Genomic DNA, 23,454 nt, shown 5'->3' with positions numbered 1-23,454 from the left:
GTAGGGAAGACTATATGCATATATTTGCATATATTTGTATCCATCTATCTCATCAGACAACAATGGATGGCAAACAATGTTGGATTGGATGGTGCAATCATGCATATCTTCAGGTATACCTTTCCAGACCCACAGTTCCATGGCAACATAATATGCATATATGTATGTTTATATATATATAATATATGTGCATGATAGCTCATGAAAAGTAACCGACCAGCTGATCGTACTGGAACTAGCTAGGCAAAGAAAAAGTATAAACCATTTATTTGGAGTCAATATTTGATGATAGATACTTACAGCTAGCTGCTTGTTTGGCAGCAGCTGATCAGTAGCTGCATGCACAACATCACCATCTTCTCTGTTATTCAAGTTAATTAACTTTAATTTGGCATGGGCATGGTGGCCTACAAGTCAATATTGGATAAGAGCGCTGTGCTACACGTACTTAATTAAAAAACTCTTGCAAAATCCTTATTAATTAACAAAGGTACGTAATTTAGTATATGTATTGATCACTTACTGTTTTACAGATTGACATATACATGTATATCTATATATCAAAGGTAATTAAGTACTACTCCGTAAAAAAAAAATGAATTCCTAGCTATGAATCTGGACACATATATGTCTATTCATAGGTAGAATTGGTCTTTTTTTGGACGGAGGGGTACATATTAATCCCTTGAGTTTTTTTTTAAAATCTTGTGAGCATATATATATCTGCGCACAAAGTTTTCAAATTGTGCGCAGACGAATATATGGCTAAGACATATATATATGTACTCAGTATTATTATATGTAAAAATAATTGATGAGGCGGTCGTTCATCCACTTGATCCTTGCGTGTATTCTCCAACTCTTGTGAAGAAAACAACAGTTTCATATCATTTCAGAGTACGTTGTGCGTACAATCATTTCATCCATTGGCTCGCGCGTTGCAACACAACTAGCTAGTACATTAATTTTAGCACTGAAAATATAAGAAAAGGGAATGCGTAAAAATCATTCGATAGAATTTTCTTTTCAAACCTTTCGAATTTACAGCCATTGGATCGTCTCGAGATCCATGTGGGGCGAGAAAAAAAATTGACGAGAGTGCGTGGAGGAAGGGAGTTGAACCCGTGTCCTAGCGTTTGGAAGCACACACTACACAGGTGGTGTTTGAATTTCCTAAAGATGAAGATGAAGATTAATTGTTTCATGTAAAACAAGGTGATAATAACGTGTGATTAATTGAGTTTTAATTATTACAAACTTAAAAATTGATTAATCTGATATTTTAGAGCAACTTTCATATAGAAAGTTTTCGCACAAAACGCACTGTTTAGCAATTTGAAAAGCGTGCCACGATAATCTAAAATTTTATCCTTTGCTACAAGCAGAAACGAACAGGGCCATAGTATACTAACAGTTACTGTACTAACTAACTGTATGCCTGTTACATACTCCCTCCGTCCCATACAAAACCAACATAATACCGGATGTGACACATCCTACTACTACGAATCTAGACATACATATGTCTAGATTCATTGTACTAGAATATGTCGCATCCAGTAGTAGATTCGTTTTTTTATGAGACGGAGGGAGTATATAAGTTAAATGTGATTATATTTTGATTATCTATAACTATATTTGATAGTTTTTCACCTAAAAAAATATCTAAGTTTGTATAGCTACACAAAAAGAAGCAATTTTGAGAATCATTTCAATACTAAATATTTTTTTCTAACAAGAGGATACAGTTTTTGAAGCATTTTTCACACAAACCTTTTAATTTATAGTACTATATATATGACATTACGTTATGTGAATATGTGTTAAAAAAAAGGAGAAAGATAAGGCTAGCTACTGTGGTACTGTGTATGCGTACATCATCTCTTAAATAGTTTTGCGTATGCACACGTGATGGCACACGTACATTAATTGTAGCTAGTAAACATTTCAATAGGCAAATAGTATGTTAGTATTGAAATTCTTACAAGTACATATGATTAAATGATGATAAATATGGCTGCGTTAATTTATACTATATGATCACAATAATTTATAGATTAAATGTGCTCTAGTACCAGTGGTAATTTCAAAGAGAATTTTCAAGTGTTGTCGTCCACTGATTTCCTTTTGAATTAAATTTCTTAATTTTGTCTGGATAGCTCTCAAATCAAGAGATTGAACAATTATTAGTTTCATCAATGTTAAGACACGGTTCAAGACACAGTACGTGCGAATAAAGAAGATCAGATCAAAACAGTGGATAGATAAAGCTAGGAGCACAACACCTAGCTAACTAGCTAGCAAGATCAGAGAGATTGGTGAAAAAGTTGATTTAAGAGGTATTGAAGTGAGAAAACAACCCCAGTATATTAATTAAATTAATGAAAAAAAATTAGCCTGCGGCATTATACTTCATTGGATTTTATCTTCATTCTTTTAGGAACTAAAATTAATATATGTTTTGTGTCTAATTAATTTATGTCTTCCAAACAAAGCCAAAACCAAAGAAGACCTTGTTCCAAATGAGACTCACACAATATATTAGTCCTAATAGACGAAACACAATTAGTAGCCAGCATATATAATTAAGCACCAATATTATTATTAATGAAATTAAACACAGCGTGTGCATTCAAGAATTAATAAGTTTGCACCTATCAGTAGTCGTAACATAGCTAGTAATTAACACAGATCACAGACACTGAATCTGCAGAAACTAGTGAATCATATTCATCAAGCAATTCTTTAGGCAATTTTACGGCCCAAATTCTAATGCACTTAATTGGTTATGAGTTTTGCATTTTGATAAAAAAACCATATGCATATTCATGCATGTTTTACATACTTTTTTTTTTGCAAAGACATGTTTAACTTACATATATATTATTGTGATCAAGCCTCCATGTGCATACATGCATGTATCAAAATTAACAGCGGTTCACATTTCAATCAAATTAAAACACCAAACAGCGCACAAGCTGAAATCTCAAGAGAAGCATGGATTCATATTGGTCCATAATTAAGCAGTATCATTGACCAGAGATGAGAATATTTAATTAGAACTCAAACGACTTAGATGAATTTCTCACTCGCGCAACAGTTTACACTTTGAGTTTCAACTTGCAAAAATTCATATAAGCCAACTCCAAGATCCAAATTAATAGACAAGACGACGCACCAAGAAATCTACTAGCTAGCTAGAAATAACCATATAGCTTTCACAGAATGTACGGCATGCATATACATCCATCCAAAAACCGATAGAAATTGAAGGGAAATTAAACTGAAGGATCTCAGTTGGATGATTTCATCTCTCATCTCGATAAGGACGTACACTCTTGGTGGCTAGCTCTCTCTCGCTAGCGATGGAAACCGAACACAATGACCTTTTACAAGTCTGCATATTTAATTTTTCTACGAACAATCTATGAATCTTTCAGGGGAAATGCACGCATATATCTTCCCTATAGCTTAATTCCGTTTAATTCAATAAATTTGCACCAAAAATTCACACACGGGAAGAAATTAAATAATACCAAAAAAAACAAGAAAAAGTTGGATCGAGCGAGTAAAAAAAAAAACCCAAAATGAAATTTATTTACATGCATCGTATCATCTCAAAACCAAATTACTAACAAGAAATTAATCAACTCCTCACAACAAATGCCAACACAGTTGCAGTGGCCAAGTAGTAGAAGCTAGCTCAGCTTCATTAACTTAGCTTAGCTATCCATAATCCAAATGCTTCTCTTAATTTCTCCATCGATCGATCGATTGATTGATCTCTCGATCCACACGCAAAAACACACAGAGGTTTTAGAGATCGAGAGATCGAGAGAGAGAGAGAGATACGTACACGCGGCGGCGCGCGCTAGTGCCGGTCGTACTTGTCGTCGCCGGCGCCGGCGCCCAAGGGGGAGAAGAAGCCGCCATGGCCGGCGCCGCCGTGCACAACCTTGTCGCCTTCCGCGGCGGCGGCCGCCGCCGCGGCCTCGTAGTCGTCGAACGGGTTGAATAGACCACCCATCGTCATGCCGTGGTGGTGGTGGTACTGATCGGCGCTGGACGAGGCGGCGGCGGAGGTTGGCGGCGGCGGCGGCGGCGCCACCATCACGTTGCTCTTGGCGAACAGCGCGAGCGCGTCGACGAGAGAGCTCGTGCTGGTGGTGGCGGCGGCGGCGTTGCCGAGGAAGGAGGTGGTGGTGCAAGCCTGGTGGTGTAGCGGCGGCGGCGGCGGCGGCGGCGTGGGGTGGCTGTGCGTGTACTTGAGCGGGGAGGGGCGAAGCAAGAAGGGAGGGAGCTGGTGGCCGCCGCCGACGCCGCCCAGGAGGCGAGGGCGGACGGCGGGTGGCGGCGCGGCGGCGAAGGGCGGGGCGGGGAAGCCGGTGAACTCCTGCACCATGGCGCGGAAGTTGGAGGTGTCGGTGGTGAGCACGGTGGTGGGCGGGCGGCGGGACGCTCTGGGCCGCTTCTTGGGCGGCTTGTTGTTGGACGTCGGCGCCGGAGGGGGAGGGTGCGGCGGCGGCGCCTGCGAGGGGGACATGGCGGCGGAGGATGAGGAGGAGGTGTGGAGGAGGCCATGGAAGGGTGAGTCGAGGTAGGAGGAGGAGGAGGATGGCAGGAAGAGACTCTGGTGGTGCTGGTAGGAGGAGAATTCTTGGTCGCCGCCACCGGCGGCGTCGAGGCCGGCGGTGGTGGGCAGTGACGGCGACGAAGGGAGGCTGTCGCTGGTGGACGCCATGGCCGGAGAGGAAGAAGAAGAAGAGAAGAAGATGAAAGCTAGGTGCAATGGAAGAAAGAAGAGAGGGAGAGATCGAGAGATAGGGTTAATTAATTTGGTGTGGAAGAAGAAAGGGTGATGTAGCTAGGGTAGAGGTTGATCTATATGGATGAGATCTTTGATGTTGGTGATATGGGAGTTTGATGAACAAGCTAGAAAGGGAGAGAGGGGTGAGGTTGATGAGTAGGGATGGAAGAAATGTGGGAGTGGTGGTGAGGGGGGGGGGGGGGGGGGGGGAGAGAAGCTTAGGCTATCTATCAAGCTGCCAACTTCTCCTTTTCCTTTTGCATCTACTACTTTTCTTTGGCTTCCAGAGTTGTTGTGGTGAATCTGGCTAGGGAGATGGGATCAAATAAGGGTAGTAACAATAATTATATATTCTTTAATTAATTTCCTTTATCAAGGGAATAAACTACCCTTTTTTAAAAAAGAGTAAAATTCAGTAAATCTCATATTTTATGGTACTAAAATTTCATAAAACCCTATTACCATAGATGTTAAGCATGCATTACTTAAAGTTTAAAATATAAAGTGTATATGAAATTTTTATTTTTTTCCTTATTTAGGTTGTTGATTAATTTAACTCTTTGATACTTAAAATAATTAATATCGTTTCAGGTATACTAAATTAATCGAGATTTGGGAAAAGGTAGAGCTTTAAATATGAAATAATACTTGAACTATGAAACCTGTGTGGTTATATATCATAATTCATAATATATTTTCTATGTCTTTTACCATAGAACATAAGGTTTTATAAAATTTATTCTTTTAAATTCAGCGTCAAGAATGCATGGGGTTTACGTGGATACATACAGTCGATACACAATCATTACAATTAAACTGGTATAGTTTCACAACAATTAATATATTTATAAATATAGTCAGCATATCAGTTTTTACAAATAAAAAGTTGCGAGATTAATTGACTCTTATGATTTAGACATACATCTCGCGCAACTGCTTATATATAATGTGCTCAATATATGGTCCATCTATATTGACATTCATCCACGCTATGTTGACACCATGACAATAGTTAGCTTACTATGCTGAAAAAGGACATGATGGTCTTATTTATGAGATATATGATCTGTATGCTTGTTTTTGTTGACTTGCGTTAGTATATTTTGCCTACATATATAACTGATAAATAAAACGTGTATTATGTGTTTAATTAGGCATGTGCAAAAACAAAATGTCATACATGGCAACCGATCGTAACAAAAAATGAAAGCTGACAGTGGAAGCACGATTGTGACGGAGGGTATATAGTACCTATAGCTAAATTAGCTTGCACATGCGTCGATCTGTCTCTCCCACAGTAGCTGCTTTGCTGCATGTACAGCATCGTAAGTTTTCTTCCAGCTAGCTTATTAGGTCTAGCCGCCTCTCTATATATCGATCGATATTATTAAAAATGAACCGATCGATGGTTCGGTGCAATTTTTACTTTTCCAAAGAAAATTTCAGTTTTCCTCTATAATATACTCCTCTATTTTTAAATATATATATATGGTGCTTGAATTTTGAACATAATATTTAATTTTTCATCAATTAAAAAAAAGTATAGATATATAAAAATATATGCCTTACTTCCTTTGATGATAAAAAGGTTACAACAAAATAAATAATATCTACATATTTTTTTAATCAAAGGTCGTTATATCCCATTAAAGTCAACTGCGTCCTGTAAAAAAGGGTTAATTTGATCAACGCAATTGCAACTTGGCCGACTTAGAAAAATACCATTACTATTCATGATATCAACTACTTTCTCTGTTTCACAATGCAAGTCATTCTAGCATTTTCCACATTCATATTGATGTTAATAAATCTAAATAGATATATATATGTCTAGATTTATTAACATCAATATGAATGTGGCGGAAATTCTAGAATGACTTACATTATGAAACGGAGGGAATAGATAGAATTGAAATTTTGCAAGATTGGAACCATGCCCACCCCGTCACATTTTCTATTCCTTCCATATTCTTCCTTCTTCTCCCCATCGAGGGGCCGGTGAAGCGGGCAAGGCTGGCAACACCAAAGCCTAGGGAGTGGGAGAGGTCGACGACAGAGAGGGACAGCGCGATGAGGGCGCTTTTTGGGACAGCGGAGCAGCAACCGATGAGGGTGGCATTCGTGGCAACCGACGCCCTTGAAGGACACGAAGGTGGAGCAGCAAGCGACGCTGGTGGCGACCACCATCACCTCTCCATCCGCTTCCCCCTCCACCTTGAGCGTTGTTGCGTGGATGCGGAGCAACAAGCGATGAGGGCGGTGGAGGAGGTGAAGATGGCGGCGGCGCCTTGGATCCAATCTCCCTAGAGCTCGCGCGAGGAGGAGGTGAAGATGGTGGTAGCGCTTTGGATCCAGCCTCCTCGGAGCTTGCACAAGGAGGAGTAGGAGGTGAAGATGGCGGCGACGCCTGGATCCGGCTTTCCCAGAGCTTGCACAAGGAGAGGGTTGTGAAGATGGTGGTAGCGTCAGCCGGGGAGCACACGTGCGCCTGGATCCGCCTTTTCCGAAGCTCGTGTGAGGAGGATGAGGTGAAGATGGAGGCGGCAGCGACCAGGGAGCATGCTGGGGAGGTTAGGGGAGGAGTAGCAGGCGTGGCAGCGGTTCATCGAGGAGCAACAGACACGGTCGACCGGGAGAAGAAAAGAAGAGAAGCAAGGAGAGTAGAAAAAGAGAAGGAAGAACATGGAAGAAGATGGGAAACGTGACGGCGATATACCACAGTTCTAATTTAAAAAATTTCAATGACACCCAGCTGATATTGCGAATAACAATAATATTTTTCTAAATTGGTAAAGTTGCAATGGCATGGATGAAATTAACCCTATATATAAAAAGGGAGTATTTTGACTGTTTTGATTTCTATTCGTTTAGGAATCGTTGTGCCATTGGCTCATTTAAATTAGATGTGGAAGGAATTAATTAATTGAACTAAATCAGCTCCTATTTGATAACATCACATTAAAGTTTTTATACGTACGGTCCAAACAAATTAGTCAACAAGTATGAGCGTATATGTATGCGCAGTACGTCCAGCAACAGCTGCTACCAAGTACGAAGAATACGGTCTATATAATTAATCAGACTCCGTACGTACATCCAATACACCGGTGATATATGTGTCATGGTTCGTAAAGAATAATAGTGTGTTTTGTGAGCTGGCATGACACTACTCTACTAATTAACAATGCGTGTATATATAAAGTCTGAATAAAATGTGGTGTGTGTACTACACGATATACAAATTAAGAGACTTTATTATTTAGCCAGCCATGCATGCATGAATGATGCAAAGATATAATTTATTGTTCTATTATTTTAAAAAAAATATTTTTTTTTGGTTTTCTGATGGAATAAAGGCATTTGATGTGCACGTATGATATATCTATTATATTTATAATGTACTGTGCTAATAATTTAATTCAACGAAGGACTAGTTAGCTAGCTAGTAGCTATATAGTTAGGTTAATTTATTCCCAAAAACAAATTAAAGGATAGATCCAAATTTTCAAATAACTTAGTTATTTTGCAAAATATTAATTAGAAATGAACAAGCTCTTAAATCTTGTTGATCACATTGAATTAACATCGCATATTATATACTTATATCATTGTAAGATAGAAATACACTTGATGTGTGTGGGTGTGTATAAACCTGTTAATAATATAAAATTTTCCCTTAAAATTGTGGTTAGCTTGATAAAGAAAAGGTAGTGTAAAAACATGGTAGGTAAAGTCAGAATAAAACCGGCGTATCCGAATAAGTCAATCGAAACATGTTTCGTCAATGTGTCACTAATTAACAGCGACATTATTCCCTTAAATTAGATAGAGAATAAAGGTAAATTAAACAATGTATAAGTAATTTTAACACAAAACTCATGGATGATATCAAATTGCCTAATATTACTGGACTAGAAGAACCTCTTTATCCATGCATTCTTATGTGTACAAAAAATATGGCAGTTGTTATGGAAATTTTGTTTTGAATGTGTGAGCGCCACATAATATAGTATATCCACTCTATAACACATTACTCCCTCCGGTAAAAAATGTTTGACGTTCAGAACAATATTCGGTCAAACTTTTCAAATACCATCAATAATTTCTAAAATACTAATCATTTTATTTTAATATAAAGTTGATTGTTATATATTTTTTAAATTAAGTTTGATCAAATCTTATCATAAATGCCAAATGTTTTTGCTAGAGGGAGTTTGTTTTCGTGCAATTTAATTGAGAGCTATTATTTCTACTAATGTTTCTTGGTATATAATGTGAATATATATGCATGGAAATGGCTATAAATATGTGAGAGTAGTGCCCTAACTACCAAATACTCTATCCGTCCTAAAATATAAAATATTTTTAGCAAAATATGTGTCCAGATTTATAACTAAAAGTTATTATATTTTGAGACGGAGGTAGTATGTAGGAGTGGTTGCGTGTAAATATAGTTTCCGTGCAAGCTAGCTAGCATGCATTGCTAGTCGTAGGTGCAACCAACGCTAGCTCTTGTATATATATACTACGTGCGTGGTTCAACGACCAGCAACCTTACACCTTTCAATCTCTCTGAACAAGACACCATCGATCCATACATATTCGAGATGTCCCAAAGGAAGATGAGGTGGTGAGACCATACACACTCTCTTCAAGCTCATCCACCATGAAAATATGCCTTTTCATTATTTTAGTGAAGGAAATAACCAACGGTCAACAAGCTGGCTAGCTATATAGCTAGTTATAGATCGTGACGGACCTGGAGACGATTTCTGGATCGATCACACAACTCACATCCAACTCTGCCACATCCACCGATCACCGTACTTAGGGTCTGTTCGCTGCTGGCTGTTCCCATCCGGAATAGTGCTCGCGAAAAAGGGAGCAATCCATTAGCGCGTGATTAATTAAGTATTAGCTATTTTTTAAAAAAATAGCTAACTTTTGAAAAAAAAACATACCATTTAACAATTTGAAAAGCATGCGCGCGAAAAACGAAGTAAGAGAGTTGGGAACTTCCGAACAAAGGCTTCTTACCATGTGGGTGTGACAAGTGCTAGTTGTGCCTGAATATGCACTAGTCACACGTATGCTGATTGTACACTTAGTTTTTGGGTGTGTTTGAGGAGTAAGAGATTGGAGAGATTGGGAAGATACGCAAAACGAGGTGAGCCATTAGCTCATGATTAATTGAGTATTAACTATTTTAAATTTCAAAAATGGATTAATATGATTTTTTAAAGCAACTTTCCTATAGAAATTTTTTGCAAAAAATACATCGTTTAGTAGTTTGAAAAGCGTGCGCGTGAAAAACAAGACTCAATCTCCCCTATCTCGCCAGAACGAACAGAGCCTTTGTTTGCAATATCTACAACAGAGAGAAAAATACAGGGATATAGGAAATGAAATATATGGGCTCCAGACTGAAGGACAAGAAAATACATGAATTTAAAGAATAGCATGCAAAACAACGTTTTTATTTGCTAGAGCTAGAGCCTTTGGTCGATCGTCTCCGTGCTACACTATGCCCTAAAAAAATTCTTGGCTAAGGATGTATATCTTGGCAAAATGCCCATATATATGCAGTTAAATGTCTATATATGTTGGGGGAAAAATTCCCAGATTGAGATAACATTATAATTTCAGGATAATTGTTTCTTAGTTTTCCCTAATAGATATCTGTATTGATACAACTTTGATTATTGATATAATATTATAAAAATTGTTGTAGCTAGCTTTGTATGATGATTAAAAAAAGGTGGAATTAAATGGAGTGGTTGTAATTAGTTAAGATAATATCCCAGCAACCATGTATACCAAATAAAGATAGTAGATCATATTATACCAGACATAAATTCTAATAATTTCATTTCGATAGGTTACCGTACGTGTTACACATAACCCCCTAATCGAATATATAAATAATAACTTCATCAGCTCATCTGAGTTTTCAATAACACACATCTAGAGCAGAGTATTACTCCATTCGTCACAAATTATAGGAAACATCTAGTGATTAAAATTTGTACCTGAATATAGCAACTTCTTTGCTGCTCTCTCATCTTAAATAGTCACAATTATCGATCTCTCATTTAATTTCACCCTGCTTTTTAATCCCGGAAAAACTCTAGAAGTAAATATAATTTTAAGATGGCTCAAAAGGTGAATCATACTGAACACCTCCAATTAAGGAAAAGCGAGCTGATAGCGCTGCATTATCTGTACTTGACAGGCTTACCTAATCTAAATCAGAATTTTCTTCTCTTTCCTTCCTCAACCTTCAACCCCACCCGCCTCCCCCCCACCCCAAAAAAAAAATCAAAATATGTTTTTGAAATTAATGGGTGATAGCTGGTACTGCCCATGCTGCAAATTGTCAGGACAAATTTATGCTCTCTTTCTCTCTATCTCTCTCTCTCTTTCTTTTTTTTGAAGGAAGGACAAATTTCTTACTCTAACTCTAATTACTTACTCCCCATTTTAAACGGAACCATCAATTTTTTTTCTATCTAACTTTGATCATCGTCTTATTTAGAATTTTTTTTATGATTAGTGTTTTTATTGTTATTGGATGATAAAATATAAATAGTGACTTATGCATGACATATTTTTTTAAAAAAATCATTTTTAAAATAAAACAGAAGATTAAAGATGGAATTCCAACTTTAAACGGACGATTTATGCGTGACATACGTTTTTTAATTGTATTTTCAAAATTTTCGTTTTTTTAAATGGGACGGAGGGGTACTTATATAGGTAGGTATATAGAGTACATATCCGGTGAAAACGAGCTAAGCACTAAAAACTCGTGAAAATCATACATAAAAGTTTTGTAAAATTATGAAAAATTACTAAAAGTTTTGTATAGATGGAGCGGCACGCATCAAAAGACCATAAAAAGAATGCAATCTTTATCTAGATATTAATTCGAGGAAGATTAGGGATTTTACTTTACTGCTAGATCTGCAAAAGATGGTACTACTACTAGCTGCACTGTGGATTGCAAAAGATGCAACAAACAATAATAATTAATCCATTGCGCCAAAGTAGGGGTTGCAATAATCGACGAGTGTACTCGCTCGCAGTGGATACTAACATTGGTCCTGCAGGAATGATTGCTAGCTTTACGCACAAGCGCCCGGCCAATTCGATTAATCGATCGATTGTCCCGGCAACCTGCAGGGCCTGATGCTCTGAAATTCTTTTACATTTAACCCTCTCTGAGAACCTATTTCGTAAATAGACACCTGATAAAAACTTACTTTCTCCATCCCAAAATATAAGTATTTTTAGCTATGAATCTGGACAACTGTGTATTCAGATTCATAGGTAAAAGTTATTACATTTTAGGATGGGGTAGTATGTTATAGAGAAATCAAGGTTTTAAATCTCCGGTTATAACACTATAGCTATTTGTTTTCACTACGATTTAGCCGCTATTAGCTACTATAGTCTCATTTAGTTTTTTTATTAACGGTTTGCAAGGGTCTACCACTAAAATAGTTGGCTATTTAAAATACAGAGAGAAACCCTCAAATAAATAATTGAGATCGGCGTCATAGCCGTTGATGTTTGAGGTATAGCATGTCAGCAACGGAGACGTGGCAGCCCAGGGTGCCAACGCCGACTCGAGAGACTGCTTTGTTGCATAAGTATTTGCTAACGGCCAGTTTATAAAATAAGCTTTTAAAAGGGCTAAAATATAATAAAAACGAGGGATGATGCTCTTGAGCGATTTTATTATTTACTGGCTGTTGCCAGTAGGCCATGTCGATCATATTCAAGCATGGCTCTCGATCGATATCTGGAACTCTCAAGATCATTAATGGCCGGTCCTCTCGAGTTTTTTTTTTAAAGATAATGGGAAGATTTCATTAAGAAATAAAACTACACCTGAATCATCTCAAATCTATATATGAGTTCTTTCCTAATCCATACATATACTATCAACAATATTACATATACATGTAAAGTTTCATTTTCGAATTCATTATACATAAAGAGAAAAAAAGATAAAATTCTGATAGATTTATAATCTTAAACCTGTTATATTTTTATACCTAAAATATAGTGAATTTGAGGTTAAGATTTTTATCGTAGGTATAATACTATTAAAAATATATGCACAAATTTTTCTAAATTTTTCGACGATATTTGTTAATTCGTGTGTACAGAGTGTGCACGCGAAACTTATGTTTCCTTCCAAAGAAGTCCTAAATTATCGTAGGCTCCCAAGACACTAAATGGTGTGTTTTTAAAAAATATCAATATATAAGTCTCTTTTAAAAATTAAGTAAATTTATTTTAAATTTATAATAGCTAGTGACACTTAATTAATTATACGCTAACCGAGTATATGCTCATGTAAGCCAAGCGGCTATTATGCTGAAAAATAAAAGTGGACCTTTCAAGCCGACATGAGTCTTTCTCAATGCAGGTAGAATCTTCTATAAAGGGATTTGTTCCACAAGCATGGAAGCCGTGAAAAGAGGCAGACTTGGGAAGGATTTTTTTTTCCTTCAGAAAAGAGGGCGTTGCAGATGGAATCTGTGAAATTCTAACTCCCTAAGAGCATCACGAATGTTTACTACCTACTTTGAGATCAATAAGGGTGGGCCCTGCGTCAGTGGGTATTAGTTGTTGTTGTAACCACAATGGTGAAATAATAAAAGTGGGTAGTAAGCTGAACCCCACAACCATTAGCCATGAGAGAGGAATGAGAGAAATCATTTGTTTATTGCTTATGGCTAGGTAGTAAGCATATTACCTAGTATTTGTTAATTACTACTTCCACAATGTATATAACCTAGTAGTAGTAGTATTTTATTTCTTACTGCCCACTTTATATGCACATTGTGGATGCCCTAACTCTTTCACACATGCTGTAGAAAAAGAAATTAAGGCAGGTTCAGCAAAAATGGTTTTTGATGAACAACAAAATCTGAGCTATATGTGCAGTACTCTATTCTCCAGCTGGTGCTGAAATTGATGCGATATTAATTAACCACACGCGACTTAAAAATTCAGTTAGTCAGTCTCTGCTATCTATCTGTTCCAAATTAAAGAGACTCGCTCATATGCATCTTCCTGTCACCGTGCATTGGTGGACCAATCCATTGTACACATATCCATCCATAAATCCATTGATTAAGACAACAGCTTGGAAATTTTCAGCGGCCAGAAGCCCATGATAATATTGTAGCTATAGCTTGTACTGTTGCTTTGTTGGTGTTGGAATAGATGGAACATGCTAGGAGTCTGTACAACCTAACTATGCAAAAGAAAAAAAAATCCATGAGAAACTACAGAAGAATCCCCTAATAAATTTATTTACAGAAAGGTGAGCCATGCATATCTCCAAGATTTATTCTATTAATGAAATTCTTTCATTATCTGAGAAAATATTCTCAAGATCATTACACAGCTACAGTTACCTAGATAGGAGTAATGATTTTGCACTATTGATAATTAAGATCAGAAGGGAGCTGAGAGCCTATCGAAAGAACCAATATTGGTGTAAATAAATTATCAAGATAATTTTTTTACCCCCGATATGTCTAGAGGGGTAAGAGTAATTTGTATCAGGAAAGAAGGAAATGAAGAAGATGTGTGAGTTTTTCCTTATATCAGGAGAAGGGCGGAAGGGAGCGAGAGTGGCAGACAGTTGAATGGAGCTACTTTCTGTCTTAAAATATAGTTTCATTTATAATTCAGGGAGTACTTAATAAGTTGTGGCTTTTTGGCATTATTATAATAATACTTAATTTAAAAAATTAATGATTAAATATAGATGTACTGAAAACTGTCGATTTCAAAGGCACGGAGGTAGTAGCAGCGCAATGTGTGACAAATTCAGACAAAGACATGGTTACAGCATGTATTGGACTGATGCAGTCTGCAGGACAACGTGATACTGCCACCACCTTCCTTTGACTAATATATAATTAATTAACCGTATAATCTGAGGTTCTAAGCAGTGCACCTGCGCATATAGCTTACCAAATTGTTCGTTCATTTCTTCGTGTGATATCATAGATATAGCTCTCCACATGTTTCAACGACGTAGAATCATAACGCAGCATCTTCAACCTCTGACCGGCAAGCGCAAGATCTCAGTAGGACAGCAAAAAAAGTTTGACCGAAAATCTGTTTTTCTTGTCAGTGTTGTAGCTTTGCAACGCAAACTAATAATGACACTGCTGAAATATATGTGGTCACAGTACAAAAGCCATCTTCTTCAGCCATTAGACTGTGTTTAGATTGGTCTAAAGTTTAGAATTTGGTTGAAATTGGAGACGATGTGACTGAAAAGTTGTGTATGTTTATGAAAGGTTTGATGCGATGAAAAGTTGAAAGTTTGGAAAAAAAACTTTGGAACTATACAAAGTAAACTTCCAAGAGAAATATTCAAAGTAGTCTAGCTAGTAGCTAGTACTACCCCTGGAACACCGAAGGAATTGATTTGCGGTTAACGGAATGATGCAGAGACGAACTGATTGCGATTGATAATCTGTCTATGGGAGACTAGTTTGTTGCATTGTCCAGGCCATCTTTCCTGATCAAAATGGTACATGTAAGAACTTGCGTTGCGCTTGCTTGGCTCCATCAGTCTTAAAGTGTGTCAGGTTGCAAAGGAAGTTGGTCATTACGCCCCCATCGTTTCCTCCATATGGCATCACTCGCTGTCAAAATTTAGATTTTCAAACTCAGTTTTTAAGTTTTTCCATCGAAATTTATTTTTCAACATTTGTACTTAAGTCTCTGAGAACGTATATATAAAAGTTTTAGTTATAAATTATTATTATTATGCTAATACGTCGAATGGCGTATTATTCGTATTTGGCCAAACGATAGGAACCGGACAAACTATTAGTCAGTCTACAGCAGATAGCATTGGTTTAAATTGCACGTGCACGTCTTCTACTCGGGTTAAGACTAACCTTTGACGATTCATAATTCCATCATTTCGCTTATTATTATGCTTCTTTATATGATTTATAGTAATAAAAAATACTTTATAGATAAAACTTTTATATACATATTCTTAACGATTCAAAAGTAAATATTGTAAAATAAACGACGATTAAAAGTTAACTTCAAAACTAAAATTTAAAAAATAAGTGAAACATGTAGCTATTAGAGAGGATTCAACATTTGGAAATGCTGTTCTGCATGGTTGAGACTAGAGAGTAGCAGTGGTAGCTGAATAGTTTTTTTTTTTTTTGTTCCATTGGCTCCGGATGGTTCGATTTGATCCCTGTTTTGTTTTGTTCTCTTGTGCGAGCAGGATGGCCTCAATTTCAGACTTGACCCTGCATGCTCGATGCCGTTGTTTCATTTGATTTGTCTCTGTGTTTTTCTTTTCTAGTATTTGATTGCAACTACAAACTAGTAACTCCCATTAATGTTGGAGACATATGTAGAATTATTTTTTTTATCAGAGGAAACGCAGCTATCAACGATTTATTCTTGTTTTTACTATCCATGCTAACGACGCAAGATAACCGTAATACTGTGTTTCTCATCTGGAACAGTTGTCTAGTGTTGACACTTCACTATGACTCCGAGAACGAACGGTCTTCTCGAATTTATATCCCATCTTAAAAAAATGACTCTGACAAGCATTTTCCGGATTTGTTTTCCCTCTCAAAAATTGAACATGGCATGTTCCATCATTGGCTGAGAAAAATAAGGTTAAAGCATTCAAAGTAGACATCACAAAGAGGCTCCAGGTCAATAAACCCAAGTTATCCAACTTAATTCAGAGCATTTGTGATGTTCCTGTTATAAGATCGGTTAGGGGGGGTTGCAATCAACTCTTAAGCTAACATGATACTATGAATCAGAAGGGTAGAAAAGAATGTACGATGAATCAGCTTTTAGTCAGTTCCTTGCTTTAAAGAGGACATGAGTTAGATTGGGAAATGGCAGTCCAGAATTACGGCTCAGATGGTACACCAGACAGCGATTTACCACCACCAGTGTAACAGCTGCAACAACTGGGTGGGCTTCCAAGTCCTAACAATCCAGGGAGCAAACTACACTTGCAAGAGCAAAAGATGGCATGTGCTTCATTTGGCAAGAAGTAAAACAGACTACAAAAGTAAGGAGACGCCAAATAGTTGTAGCACTGGCCGAGGAGACTAGGATGGGCACAAGAGGATACAGAAGACACCGTGCCAAATCAAATACGTTCCTAAAAACACATTTTCATTCATGAGAATCTGAATAAACATTTGTCTCGTGTCACTGGTGCCAATCAGTTCATGAATGAAAGGGGATATAACTTCGAGGCAGCTGCTCAGGTGTCCACTGGTTTGAAACATGAGATTGTTGAGACAAATTATTCCACCTCTTCCAAGAAATCCTTGATCTCTGCAGGGCTCAGAACCCTGTATTTTTCAGGAAAATATTAACAGTCAGCAAACCATCTGAGGGCAACGATGCAACATGTTCTATCATCTCAAATAGTTTGGGCAGAATAGACAGCTATACCAGAGACTAGCGTGATAACAAAATACTACACCTTAGTTAAAAAAAAAAACATCAAATGGAAAGGACGAAAGAAATCTAGGATTATTCTCCAGAAAAGATTTAACCTATTATGAGCCTCTACTCAGATGGGGGTAAATGTGCAGTTTTTTAAGATAAAGACGCCTATGATGCAAAACAGATGGCTATTTTCTAGAAATCCACAATTTAGAAAAGCTAAAAGATTTAGATCTTTGGCAGAGATAACAGAATATGAAATCTGATAAATGGTAGCAACAAGTTGATTAAGTCTGTATCATACTTGAATTCACGGTCAGATCGGATTATCCCAATTTCAATGTTGTTGGCGGAGATTTGTCCTTCATATCTGCAAGTTTGTAATCCATCAAGTTGTTTTTAAAAAGGAAAGTGGTAAACAGAATCAACACACAATAATAGTGAGGTACCCTTCTTTCAGAGTTAAAATAGCAGTATGAATGGCATCGTCAAGCTCCATGTCTTCTGTGTATCTGCAATGAAACAATAAATGAATATGAAATTAATGCATTCATGCCTTTTTTTTTTTGGGGGGGGGGGGGGGGGGGGGCATGAACCTGTATAAACTTGACACTTAAATTAAGAAAAGGAGATATGTAGCATAGAATTAAGCACCATGTTTATGATCAAATGGAAGAAAAATGATACCACATGTAACAGTATCTACTATCAATTGTAAGTTTTGTCAATCTTCTTACCTTTTCTCAAGAAATGTCTTTGCATTTGACACATTTTTCCCCATAGCTGATGCTTTCCAGGAGAAGTATGACCCTGATGGATCAACCTAATAAAACAATGACAATGTCAACTGTCTGCAATATTAATAACTACAAAGTCGTAAATGCAATGGTCTGAAGCAAGAAAAAAAGAAAGAAAGATTGTTCGCATTTGACACTTTGTATTTACACAAAACCTTCTCTGTTGTATATAATTATTTGTCAATACCTGGTACAATTGGGGACCATTGTCATCATACCCAGCAATCAACAAAGATACACCAAATGGTCTTACACCACTGCAAAAAAGCCATAATGAAATTTATTATATACAAATCTACAAGTAATAAAATAGATATTCTGGCTTTTGTACTTCACCGACCATGGTTTTCATTTGACCACGTGGACCACTGGGGTCTTATATTCTTACTAGTTTGTGAAAGAATATGCATTACATTGATAAGAAACAAGCATTGTGTTAACATTCTAGAACATGCTGTTTGTGTATAAAAAATGACAGCTTAATTCTTCTGAATAGATAAGGCAGAGAATGTTCATGGTTTATCAATCTGCTTGTACAAATTTTACATACCCAGATTGTGTAAACTCCTGCATGACAGCAGCAGTTTCTCGGACTAGCTGTGTAACAGGTATAGTTTCCTGCATTTATATATAGACAATACAGTTAGAAAGCAGAAACACTGATTCGGAATCACTTTATTTTACTGACAATGTAAATCCCTTCTGAAAGACTATTCCTACGTCTACGACATATTTTTTTAGGATAGCACTGTAAAACTGCAAAATAGACCATCAAATACCTTGTACAGATGATAATACTGTTGTGCTTGCTTTCGACTTTTCCTCACTAAAACACGGAAGTCTGGCCCCATGCCACTGGAAGAAAAAAAAACAAGGTAAGCACATGAATATATGCAACAAAGTAGTGAGAGTCGACCATCCTAGTCATTAATCTAACCAAAGGCCAGTGTCTAACATGATTGAGCCTCAGCAACAAGAAGTTGGCACTTGTAATAAGCATTTCAAGAGAAGAATAAGCCCGAGTTCTAACGTTCAAATCACTAGAATAAGAACCAATGTAATTCCTGTTTTTTGTTCTTATTGGATGAAAATGAAGCATTCACAGGTTGTAATTCGAAAATATTAACAGTCAACTAAATTACCAAATCAAACTTGCAAACTATTAACACTAGCAAAATTAGTTAAAAGAATCAATGCTTTATAAGATGAGGCAGAAGGTATGATGTAGGCATGTTTTTTTCCCTAGTATATATAGTATGTACACGATAATTTTCTCAAAAGACATGAAATGTCTCATGTGCTCATGCCTTTCTAGTTGTTTCTATACCATCTTGTTAGTGCAAAGGGGCAGTGAATACATATAAGATCAAGAAATTATGAAAATAATTTTTTTAGAGGGATTAAGATAGCAGTACAATATTATGTAGCGTAATATAAAGTGTAAGATAATGAATAAGGTTGTACATAGCAAGACAGCAGTATATGAACAATGAAACACAGTTAAAATAAGTACCTGTAGACGACACCAATATTTGGAGTCAACGACTGAATCTTTTGCACCTTTATGTATGAATATGAGTATTCATTAGTGCCTCCAGAATATGAACAGATAAGGGAGCTTAAATTGTGAGTAATGTCACACTTACAGATGTTTCATCCACTAAAATAGAAGGCAACTTCTTCTCGGTGGCAATAACTACTCCATTAGCAGCTGTTACAACACCAAATATTTTGCAAAATTATTAAGCTTGCATTGGAGGAACCAAGCAATTTTATGGACCTAGCCTGTGTAATGGAGGAATCTAATAAATATGCACCTACAACACACATTGCAAATTATTCGGACAACTAAAAGTATTAGAAGTTAGTGTCTAGGAAATATTTGCCAAACTATAGTTTCATTCAACTCAGACAATAGTTCACCTTCAGTTGTTAAATTGGTGCTGAGCAGAACCAAGCATAGTAGTTGTTTTCCAGACCAGGTACAGTTAGATTATTTTGAAAAACAAATGAACACTGGAAACCATGCAATTTGTGCATACAAAGAGGCACTTGTGTGTAGGTGCGTGCATGTGGCTACAGTGCTACTTATAAAACACTGAACAACTCATTGATAGGAACTCAACTTATCATTTTCCAGATTTCATTCATGCCTGTGCAGATATATTTGCAAGGTGTTAATCATCCTAGACAGCTCAAGCCCAACCTATAGTATTCATATTTGCACATGTTGTCTTTGAAAAACTATGTAAAAAAAAAAAATCAAGCTCAGGTAGCATCATAGCCAGAAACAAACAACAAATCGGTCATGCATAGTTCCAGAAATGTGTTCCTCCTGTTTTAGGTGGATTTGTTTAGCAGGTCATCTAAGCAAGTAAAGGACACAATCTTCAGACCAAGTATCAACTTCTTTAGTACTTTAGATAATCATATTATAGATAGAATTTCTACTTTTGCAATCTACAAACTCTGACAATCTCCATTTACTTCACAGAAATAATAAACAACCAACTTCGCCAAACGTTTCAACTTCATTGGTTCAAATTTTCCACAAGTGCCCACATTGCCCAATACGGCATAGGCACCGAAAAAAAATGTATATCACCAGTTCACCACAGCTAGCTGCCAATAGCAGAGTCGACAAGCATCCAGGGGCTCCAAAACCCCCAGCCTAACCTACCCACCCTCTGCGACGAACCAGCGCACACGCTCCCACAATCCACACGAGGCCAAGACCTAAACCCTAAATCCCACGACCGCAATCGTACCACTGTACCAACAAAAAAAAAAAAACTCATCCGCATCATCCCTAATCGGAGATTAAAGGGGAGGGAGTGGCACGCACCTTTGATCCCGAGGGAGGTCTGGCCGGACCCGACCGCCGTCAGCGCGTGCTCGATCTGCACCAGCTTCCCCGACGGGCTGCAGCAGCGGAACGGAAGCCACACGAGCGCGTCAGAGACCAATATGCTCCCGATCTCCGCCGGAAAAGAGAGAGAGAGGGTAGCGCACCTGAAGGTGGTGAGGGAGAAGGAGTACTGGCTGTCGCCCATCGCCGGCGGCGGCTCGCTCGCCGGCCTCTGCTAACTACGACTGCTTCCGCCGCCCGCGAGAGAGAATCAGAGAGAATTTCTCCCGTTCGATTTTCGATTTGTCGTCGCCGCCGACTCGCGTGTCGTTCGTTGTTGCTTGTGAGGGGATTATAGAGGAGAAATAGGGAAGAGGGGGAGTCGGTCTGCCATGTGGGGCCATGGCTACGCGACTCACGTGGGCCGTCCGATTCGTTCCGGGAGGATCGCGCGCCGTCCGATGTGACTCCTACTCCCAGTCCTTTTTGAATTTTTTTTATTTTTAATTTTTTTATTAAAAGTTTTACAAAAATAATTTTCCATTTTGAAAATTGACAGAAGTAGTCGCCTACCGCCCTCTGGAAGGGCGATTTTTAAAAATCGCCATCCCAGAGGGCGGCGAAAGTGACGTGGCAGACAGCTGTTCGCTCTCGGGTGACGGCCGTCAACGAAATTTGCACGCGGCCCCTTGCCGCCCTCCGCTAGGGCGATTTTGTACTGTGCGGGGGCCGCCTGTAAATGGGCGGTGAGGGGGCACGGAAATTTGCAGGCGGCCCCCTTGCCGCCCTCCAATAGGGCGATTTTGTACTGTGCGGGGGGCCGCCTGCAAATGGGCGGCGGGGGGCCTGGAATTTTGCAGGCACCCCTTTGCCGCCCTGGGGGAGGGCGATTTTATACTATGCTTTATTTGAGAAATATATTTTTTTATAAATATCAATAGTTATCAAATCTTTTTATATTGAAAACTATACAAGATTAAAATCTCTAAGACTGGTAAAATACAATTTTATTATTTTTTAGGGCCTATTTGGAATGTCACCGTACAAATATTTTGTTAGTGCCAAAATATAAGCAAGTTTTGGCACTACCAAATCTTTGGTAAGGTAAAATTGCATTTGATCATATTTGGTTTGCTGCCAAAATGTAAAATTGTAGTGAAGAATGTTCTACATAATCTCAAATCTAGATTAGGTATTACCAATGAATAGGCTTCAATCGAAATCAAACACAAGTACTATTCAAATTACCAAAATATTGGTAGGGCATGTTTTTGGTAGCAATCCAAATAGGCCCTTAGTCTTACGCATACAAAAATTCACCACCATAATTAAACATTGTAATGATAAGATAGATAAGAAGTGCCATCGATACACGGTACAAATTTGTCGATCCCGACGAATCAAGCATGCGGTAACCTATCGGCCCCTTCTAGGTCGGTCAGAATGCATTGCATTCTCGTGGTCCTTCAATCGTTGATACTCTACTTGTGTTTCTGACTCTGTTATCTTTTGGCCATGATTTGATGGAGTGACATTGTCGATCCATCGAGTAAATCCACACATCCTTGGATTGCCCTGTAAAAATAGTAATGTTATTCAGTTTGGGTAGTAATTTTGTGCAAATCATAGCGGATTTTGTAAACGGTTCGACATACAACGAAATCGTTGTCTACATTAGGGCAGACAAAATATCTCCTTCCAAATGTTTGTTCAGCAAAGGATGTAGCCACCTGGCATCGATCTCTGCACCCACACTTTGGACGCTCGGACCATTTAGGTAACCCTAATGGATTGTTCCTCCAGTCTAAGCTTGCAATTTCCACCCGACGTTCGTACTCCATCCAAGCATGAATGAACTGTGTGGTCGGTTCAAGTTGCGTTATCGGCCCGCCACTTGAAGTAACTCTGACTGTGTCAATCTATTGTACGAATTGACATTTCCTTACATCCTCCTATGTACATCCATTTTGGGATAGTTAAGTTAATGATAGTACTGAGGAGTGATGAAAAGAATAGTTGTAATTACCACGAAATCATCGTCGACAATGTTTAGACACACGAAACACCTTTGTCCTCGAGTTCGGTGCCTTACGGACCTTATGACCTGACAACGGTCACCACAACGACACTCCGGACGCTCACGCCACGTGGGGAGTCCTAGGGGATTTACCTGCCATTCTAAAGCCTCAGCAGCAATTCGACGTTCATGCTCATCCTTCCGCCTTAGGTAGTCCGATCTTGTTTCACTACGTGGGTATGCACGTGTTCCGTTGTTTTGTGGGTTCTCCATGTCTACCCACTCGATGAAGTTGCACATTGGACGATATGTCTGCGTAAGATGTTACAATTGTGTACGAAGAAGTTAGTTTTTTTATCCATTTGAACTTCGAATAGATGAAGCATACCTAATCAAAGTTCGCGCATTGGAAGAATCTCCTGCCCCGAGTTTGTATCATGAGGGAAGACTTGAGTATGCATCCATCCCCACAATCGCACAAAGGACGGTCACACCA

General features: G+C 38.1%; 2 protein-coding genes across 2 annotated transcripts; both read right to left on the bottom strand.

Moving 5' to 3' along the window:
* Positions 1 to 995: 995 nt before the first annotated feature.
* Positions 996 to 4,988, bottom strand: LOC127765737 (formin-like protein 20). Its single transcript, XM_052290682.1, has one exon. The coding sequence runs from the start codon at positions 4,739 to 4,741 to the stop codon at positions 3,872 to 3,874; it is 870 nt and encodes a 289-aa protein (XP_052146642.1). The 5' UTR covers positions 4,742 to 4,988; the 3' UTR covers positions 996 to 3,871.
* An 11,863-nt stretch (positions 4,989 to 16,851) lies between these two features.
* Positions 16,852 to 21,286, bottom strand: LOC127765004 (proteasome subunit alpha type-2-like). Its single transcript, XM_052289792.1, has 11 exons — positions 21,106 to 21,286; positions 20,939 to 21,015; positions 19,740 to 19,804; positions 19,607 to 19,653; positions 18,873 to 18,948; positions 18,644 to 18,711; positions 18,281 to 18,350; positions 18,034 to 18,119; positions 17,746 to 17,808; positions 17,601 to 17,666; positions 16,852 to 17,199 (listed from the first exon to the last, which is right to left on the bottom strand). The coding sequence occupies exons 1-11, from the start codon at positions 21,144 to 21,146 to the stop codon at positions 17,151 to 17,153; spliced, it is 708 nt and encodes a 235-aa protein (XP_052145752.1). The 5' UTR covers positions 21,147 to 21,286; the 3' UTR covers positions 16,852 to 17,150.
* Between the last annotated feature and the right edge of the window lie 2,168 nt (positions 21,287 to 23,454).

Source organism: Oryza glaberrima, chromosome 3, assembly GCF_000147395.1.
Source record: "Oryza glaberrima chromosome 3, OglaRS2, whole genome shotgun sequence".
Classification (NCBI taxonomy): Eukaryota; Viridiplantae; Streptophyta; class Magnoliopsida; order Poales; family Poaceae; genus Oryza; species Oryza glaberrima.
This window is presented reverse-complemented; position numbering and strand designations above follow the sequence as displayed.